This window comes from Trichechus manatus, unplaced genomic scaffold (genome assembly GCF_000243295.1).
Source record: "Trichechus manatus latirostris isolate Lorelei unplaced genomic scaffold, TriManLat1.0 scaffold00027, whole genome shotgun sequence".
Taxonomy (NCBI): Eukaryota; Metazoa; Chordata; class Mammalia; order Sirenia; family Trichechidae; genus Trichechus; species Trichechus manatus.
This window is the reverse complement of record NW_004443963.1, coordinates 16,209,113-16,217,158: the sequence shown is the minus strand read 5'-3', so window position 1 is coordinate 16,217,158 and position 8,046 is coordinate 16,209,113. Positions and strand designations below refer to the sequence as shown.

General features: G+C 55.8%; 1 protein-coding gene across 1 annotated transcript in view; it reads right to left on the bottom strand.

Annotated features, from left to right (window-relative positions):
• Positions 1-7,573: 7,573 nt before the first annotated feature.
• Positions 7,574-8,046, bottom strand: part of GALR3 (galanin receptor 3) — a 2,282-nt gene continuing 1,809 nt past the window's right edge. Inside the window, exon 3 of the mRNA XM_023728911.1 lies at positions 7,574-8,046. This exon is cut by the window's right edge and continues 56 nt beyond it. Coding sequence (XP_023584679.1) covers positions 7,574-8,046 — 473 coding nt within the window.

Sequence of the window (8,046 nt, the reverse complement as noted above, 5' to 3'; positions counted from 1 at the left end):
GGAGGTGGATGTGCAGACTTCAGGAAATTGCCCTGAGATGACACTGTGTTTCCAGGACAGCCTGACACAGGGCCTGATGGCCAACTCCTAACAAGCCCTCCCTCTGGACCAAACCATCCCCACCTGGGAAGTAGGGGTGCATCCTCTACAGCATCCTCCATCCCTGCAGTGACCTGCCACCCCAGTCATGTCCCCATCTGTGCAGCAAGTGAAGGATCTATTGATGACTCCCTCTGCGGCCATATAGTAGTGAACAAAGGGCTTGACAGATGAGACGGCTTCTAGGTTCCAGCTAGGCGGCCAGCCAATCTGCCTCACCCCATTTCCAGCTGGGATTTTCCTGCAACCCCAAATCTGTCTGAAAAGCCGGCCAGATAATTTGGCTTCGGCTGATGGAGTGAATCAGAAACCCGCAAGTGGGCCCTTCGCTGGCTGGGGCAGGCAGGGGGCAAGATGGAGAGCTTAGCAGAGGCTGCCTGACAAGGCTCCTCCTGTTGCTCGCTGCTCTTTGATTTGTTGAGAGACAGTGTGGGATGTGGGTCAGGGAGGAGAGTGGGGGGCAGGTAGGGAGGAGAAGATCCACATGTACTAATTTCCCCTTCTGGATGGGCCCTTTGCTTTATACCTCACCCTTCATTCGCTTTAGAAACCCTTACTGAGCACTTGCTATGTGCTAGGCCATGCTCTGGGGAGTACAGCAGTGAATGCAGGGGCAGAATCCCTGCCCTTGCCCACCTGACAGGTGGTCGTAAGATGCTTGGGGAAAAACATTCACAAATTCTCACAACCCCTGGGAAATAACTGGCTCTGTTGCTCCTTTTTATAGGTGGCGAAACTGTGTGCAGTTTACCAGGGACACCCACCCAGGCTGCTGGGGCTGGAGCCTGGATCCACCCTCAAAACTCACCCACACTGTTGCCACCGTGCCAGAAATGAGAGCCTGCTTACAACCACACTGTCCTGAAAGGAGGGCAGTGACAGTTGTTGAGCCCTACCATGTGCCAGCAGGCACTTTACACAAGCCCTTTGGTTTAGTCTTTGCAGTAAAGTGTTAGATGGCTGTGTTATTTATTGTTTCCTCTATTTTATAGATGCAAGACAGATAAAGTCACTTGCTTGAGGTCAGACAGCTGGTAAATGCCCCCACCCCAGGTCTGGTGTCTTGTCCACCAAGGTTTCCAAAACGTCAATGTATCCAGTGTTCCTGGACACGGTCGGTAGGAACCCAAGAACTTGCTGAGTGAATGCCTGGGTCCTTGTGATCGGTTGGCGTCCTCAGGCGCGGGGGGAGGGTCTTTCCCTGGGTGAGCACAAGGTGGTCACCTGGGTAAAGAGAAGGGCCAATACCAGGTGATGGGCTGTAATGGGCTCTGGAATAGTCCTAGCTGGTGGCTGCCCCAGCTATGAGAGGCCTTCTGAGGTGGACAGGCCCACCAGCTTTGTGGTGGTCAGGGAGACCTCCACCAAAGAGAGAAATTGAGCTGGGAGGGGCGGAGGGAGCAGCATGAGCTAGGCTCGGAGGCTGGAGGACAGGCACAGCTGGCTGCCTGGAGCCAAGTGCTGGGTCCCAGAGGGTGGGAGGCTGGCCAGAGAGGGGACCAGGTCAGGAAGGTCTGGAGGTCTGAAGATTTGCCTGGCAGGCAGGAACAGCGAAGGTGGGCTGTCACCTCCACTTTGGAGACCAGATGTACCCTTGATCCAGAGCAGGAGCCAGGAGCTTGGCTCTGGATATGACCTCAGTCTGGGGAAAGCACCTTTTCCCACCAGGGCCGCCTGCTCCCCAGACCATTCGGTTGCTGAACCCAAGCCAAGACCAAGAAGTCAGGAAACTGGACCAATGCCTGGGTAATCTCAACAAAGTCCTTGGTTCCCCAGTTATGGGTCCAGAGGGGACTTACAGCCCAAGGTAACACAGAGCTCACTGGCTGCAAGGAGATGGAGCTCATCAGCTCATTCACAGACAAGCAGTCAGGCCCCAGACCTGGGCTCAGCCCCGAATGTTTTCTTATTCCTGTGTGCACAGAGATTAGCAGCCACTTTGACTGACCCATCCCCACACGGTGGGTCGCTCCCTCTGTGGAAGGCCCGAGAGTGGCCGTGTCCGAGAAGCACTTGGCAGTCAGCACCTCCAGAGGTAGAGGGCATGAGTCGAGCCCCTTAACTGGATTGTGAGAGCTTTGATGGAGACAGGAAGCCACCTGGGAAAGCCCTTGGCGCGCTGTGTCCCATTGGCAGCAGAGGGTGAACTCCTGGGTGCTTCACCTCTGGATGGGGCATTGGAGGGGACCTGCTCAGAGAGCCCTCTAGCTCTGCAGACGTTTGGAGTGAAGGTGCTGAGGCACAGAGAGGTCACAGCTACTATGTGCTGGAGCCGGGATTCCCTCTCGACGCTGTGGCTCCAGAGTCTGTTCCTGAGCCCTGCCCTGGGTCCCCTCTGAGGTGACCTAGCAGGCCCACCTGGTGGCCAGGCTGTACCCTCTCCAGCACCACAGCCAATGAGAGCCAGGGAGGCTGGGGGGGCCAGAGCACCTCCAGGTACTCCACTTTATTTCTGACCCTCTTCCTTGCCACCCTTCCGCCTGTTTCAATCTTACCCCCGACATAGAGCACGGGCCACTAAAACAAGCTTGGCACCAAGCAGATACCTCAATCAATTTGTCTAGTCTCCTTAAACCAGAAACGATCCACCCCTGCTCAGCCTGGCCCTCTGGCCTTATGCCAACTCAGATCCAGCCAGCAGCTTGCCAAATGAGCCCAGCAGCAGGCCTGAGCAACTAATGTTCATTAATAGGAAACCTCAAAGTGGTTAATTGGTGTTTATTTCCCCAGGTACACACCTCTAAGTTGATAGATGATGCTGTTCCTGCCAGCATCAGGCAGAGGGAGGCTTGGTTAACATGACTGTGCCAGGGCGCCCATCTTGCCTGCCCTCCCCATGACAGAGGGGAGGGGAGCTCCCTTCTTTGCACATTCAAATTCCTTCCACCCCTCAACCCTCAACCATCCCTTCCTGCCTCATCTCCCACTGCTTCCCCTAAAGATAAAAAACCAAAACCAAACCCATTGCCATCGAGTTGATTCCGACTCATAGCGGCTCTATAGGACACAGTAGAACTGCCCCATAGGTTTCCAAGGAGCAGCTGGTGGATTTGAACTGCTGACTTTTTGGTTAGCAGTCCTAGCTCTTGACCACTATGCCACCAGGGCACCAAAGATAGTGGATCTGAAATCAGACAAACCTGAATTAAAACCCCAGCTCTGTTTGGGCTAGTACTGTGATCTTGGGCAAGTTCTTTTACCTCTCTGAGCCTCAATTTCTCATTTTCTCCATCTGTAAACTCTAAAGCAGATGAAAGACACTTCCCAGGGCCAAGCATACAGCAGGTGGTCAGTACATCATTACCCCGTGGACACTCCCCCAATGTGACCCACAGGCCCCTCAGTCTCAACCTCAACATCTTCTCCCCTAAACCTCACTTGTCCTCAATGCCATCACCAGTCACCCAAGCCAGAAGTGTGGGATGTCATCTGGACACCTCTTTCCTCCTCACCCCCAGCATTCAATCATCATGTCCCAACAGTTGTACCCTGTAAGCAGTCGTCCCATCTGTCCACGCCTGCTACCCACTGCCAATGTCTTGGCTCTCTCCTCTCTGGATTCTAACACAGCCTCCGAACTGCTCTCCCTCTGCACACAAGCCTGCCTTAGCAGCCAGAGTGTCCTGAAGAGCAAAAATGATCAAGTCACTCCTTTGTGTGAAATCTTTCAGTGGCTTCCCATTGCCCTCGGGACAAAGTACAGTCTCAGCTTCAGCCATCTTCGGGACTGGTCCCCCACCTCTCCTCCCCCATTTCCTGCTAGTCTCCCATATGGCCTGTTCCAGCCCCTGGGGAGTCAGGCATGCTGTGCTTGACTGCAATCTGTGCACCCATCATTTCCATCTCTCTCTTCTCCACCTCCCCTGCTGAACTTCAGGACTTGGCTCAGGTGTTATTCCCCAAGCTGAGATAGGGGGTCTTCTCTGGGCTCCCACAATCCCCTTCTAGATCTTCGCTTCGTGCAGAAGAGCCCTCTTCCTAGTGGTGCTCAGACACGAATGCTACAGGAGCATTCCCAAGAGGTTTGCACAAACAGAAGGGGGAGAGGGCTGCAGAATTCAGATCTCCTTCCAACAAAAAGGGGCTCCTTAGAAGGGCTCCTTCCTGGGCCCCAGGCTGCTCCAGGCCCAGCCTTAGACCTTGCAGAGGGCTCAGCCTGGGTGAGTTCTCCTGAACACTGAGAGGCAGCAGCCGGGGCTCATTCAGCCTCTGTTCCAGCCCCTGCTGCCTCCCTCTCTGGCTCTGCTGGACACACGGCTCTCTCCTAATCAGGACCATCTGCTCCTCCGAGCCTTCCATTAGCTTCCTGAAGGAGTCTCAGGAGCCTTGGGGGCCAAGCCCAGGCCCAGCAGCAGGCCATCAATCTTCCTGGCAAAAATAACTTCCCTAGGCCTAGTCCATTTAGGCCCTTGTTGGCTTTCCTCACTAGAACACACAGAGCAGCCTCTGGATTGATCTCCTTGCTTCCAGCCTGGTCCCTCCTACCTAGCCTCTCCAAGTGGCCCCTCAGGCCTTTCTGCCTTTCCTCCGAGCTACCCGTCTCATGGGGCCCCTCCCCTCCTGACAACCTTCCATGACAGCACCGTCTGCCCAAAGTACTAAGTTTCTATAGCTAGCATAGGAGGCCTTCATGATTTCACCCAGCCCCACCCTGCTTCAGCAACAAGAACCCACTTATTTCTCCTGTGAGTACCCTGCCCTGGCACAGGCTGTTCTTCCACCTGACATGCCCTTCCCCACCTTTTTTCCAGGAGAATACTTCTCAAATCTCGCCTCCTCTGGGACTCCTGCTTGGATTGCCCTAGAAAGGCAGAGCTTCCTCCTCCATGCCCTTTTGGAACTGTGTGTTCTGTTAGCCCCCGCCCTGCCCCATGGCACTGTCCTTTCTTCTTCTGGGTGTCTGTCTCTCCAGCTAGGCTGGGAGCTCCCTGAAGGCAGGCACCAGGTTTCATCATGCCATCTTTGTCTTCCTCTCAAAGCCTCCCTTACTGCAGGTGCTCCAATGTTTTGGGGATAAAGGAAAGAACAGTAGGGTCCTGTCAACCCTTCCCTGGCACCTCTGTCCTCGTGTGTCAAGTGTCTGTTGCATGCCTACTATGTGCCAGGCTCTACTATCCTCCACCAGCAGTGACCCCAATGGGCCAAGGAGACCTGCCTCAGAAGCAGGAGGCTTCAGAGCTGCAGCCAGAGCCTGGGCTGGACAACTGCCCCTTAGTCAGTATAGCAGAGTCCCGGGGTCCCAGGCCACTGTGGGGAGCTTGCAGTGACCAACCTCCTCCCCTGGGCCTAGGGTTTTAGGCAGGATAAACTCTGGGTCTGCCACCTCCCTGTTGGATGACCTTGTCCCCTGCCCCACCCTGGAAGGAGGCTATTCTGAGTCGGTCACCTGTTTGTGCCCACAGAGGTAACTGTGAAGGAGCAGCAGCCCAGCTGGGTGGGTAGACCAAAGATAAACCACCCCTGGGAGATTTTGGTCCCCACTTCCATTTTGGGGACACTCACCATTTGTCATTCAGTGAACCCTGTCAGATATACTCAGCTGTTTTCCTGATGCTGTGTGGGCTGCCCTGGGGTGTCATGCCTCAGACCCGGTTTCAAATCCCAGCTCTGTCACTAATTTGCTGCTTAACTCTGGTCAAGTGACCTCACCTCCTGAGCCTCAGGTTCCCCTTCTGGAAATGGGGGTGATATCTTGCCTGACAGGGTAGTTGTAAGGCATGGAAGAGACCGTGGAGGTGTGAGCAAGACTGTGGGCAGCTAGAGGCCATGCTGAGTGCCAAGGAAGTGGGCAGCACCCATGCCCACTCTCCTCCAGCAAACACTCCCGCTGCTGCAGCCCAGGGCCCCTCTGGGGAACCCTTGGCAGAGACATGGGAGAAAGAGCTCTGGTCCAGGTGTCAGGAGATTAAGGTTCTGGCCCTGACCTGTGTGTGCCCTTGAACCAATGACTCCCCCGTCTGGGCATCACCCTCCCCCTCTACAGGGTGACCCCACTCTGGGCCTGTGGCAGGTGGCAGGCATTGACAAAAGACTCAGCAGCTGCCTCCTGTCTGGAGGGGCCTCCCCAAGGTGCCCAGGCTTGCCCACAGCCTAGAGGGGTCTAAGGGAGACATGGAGGCCACAGAGTCTCAGGCCTCAACCCAGAACTAATAAACATTATTGACGTGTGGCAAGGGAGGAAGGGAAGTGGCTGACTCTGAAACCATCGAGACTGATTTATTGGTTAGTTAGTGGATTTCCACAGCCACAGACTTCCCCAGCCGTGTGAGTGATGGGGAAGGAGGGGGACACAGGGCAGGCAGGCAACTGGGAGGCCAGCTGGGGCTCAAGTGTGTCTCAGTTCTCTCCTAAGTCAGGAGGACCAAATGGCTGAAAGAACGCCTGGAGGGACTTGGACCAGGGAGTGGGCTTGACCGCCAGGGGAAGGCCATTTGGGCCCACTGGCCTGAGTACCTGAACAGACTTTCTTCAGGAAGTAGACTGGGAGCCCTCTGAGGATTCTAGGAGGCAGGGAGTCTAGTTGGGTGTGAAGAGCTCCAGGCTTGGGCAAGAGGGCTGATGCAGAATCAGGGTAACCAAGAAAAACTATGGAAACTGAGAGAAGAGGCCTAAAAGATGGAGGAGGGGAGGAGAGGCAGTGAGTAGAAAGAGACAGCTACGGCTTTGAAGCCAACCTCTACCACGTAATAGCTGTGGGACTTAGAGTAAATCACTAAATTTCTCTGATCCTTGATGTCTACATCTATGTTATTGTGTGCTGTTGAGTCGATTTTCCACTCACAGAGACCCCATGTGACCCCATGGGACAGAGTAAATGCCCCCATAGGGTCTTCTAGGCTGTAATCTTTTCAGAAGCAGATCGACAGATCTTTCTCTTGTGGAGCTTCTAAGAGGGTTCGAACCCCCAAACTTTCAGTTAGCAGCAGAGTGCTTAACCATTTTGCCACCAGGGCTCCGTTCTACATCTATTAAAAAAAAAAAAAAAAGTTGCCTTCGGGTTGATTCAAGTGGGGCTAATCATAACTATTTTGCAAAGCTGTTTTGATGATTAGATTGAAGAACATCACCCAGTGTGAGACACACAGTGCTTAACAAATGTTTGCTCTATTAACTGCTATTAAATCACTCAGGGCAGGACTTGGAACAAAGAAGGGGTTTGGTACGGGATGCGGGAGAAAGCAGAGCCTAGAAGGTGCTGACCTAGTTGGAGGGATGGGCAGAGGGACTGGCTATGGAGAGAGTCTGGAGGCTGCTAGCGGGCTGCGCCTGGCTGGGTTGACCCATTTTCATCGCCCCGAGGTGCCCACTGAGTTGGAGATGTAGCTCGGCCACAGTTCTACCGTGGAGCTCGGGCAAGTCGCCCCACCTCTTTGAGCGCTCCTGGACTTGGCCCCATCCCCTAGCCCTGTGGCATCTGCCTCTGGGGAAGAGGACAGATAGACAGACCGACACCCAGCAGAGTCAGGAGCAAAGTTTATTCCTGTCCATGGGCAGCAAGGGCTGGTCCAGCCTCTCCGCGGCAGGCAGACTCCTTCCCGGGGCCCTCGCCCCAGGCGCCGTCCGCCGGCAGCCTTCCGCGAGGCCGGGCGTCCCCGGGGCAGCCAGTGGGGTCCAAGGAGGCCGGGCGGACTTGGCGGAGGGCGCGGCGGGCGCCGGGAGAACAGCGGCAGCGGCGGCGACGGTGGCGGTGGCGGCGGCGGCGGCCGCATGGCCATAGGCGGCGGAAGCGCGCGCGGAAGTGGCGAGAGGCGAGCGCGTAGACAAGCGGGTTGAGGCAGGAGTTGGCGTAGGCGAGGCAGTGCGAGGCAAGGCGGCAGGCGTAGGTGGCCGGGCTGAAGGCGAAGCGGCCGAACCAGAAGCAGAGGATGAGCGCGTGGTGCGGGCCCCAGCAGCAGGCATAGAGCGCGGCCACGGCCAGCATGGCGCGCCCCGCGCGGCCGGTGGCCC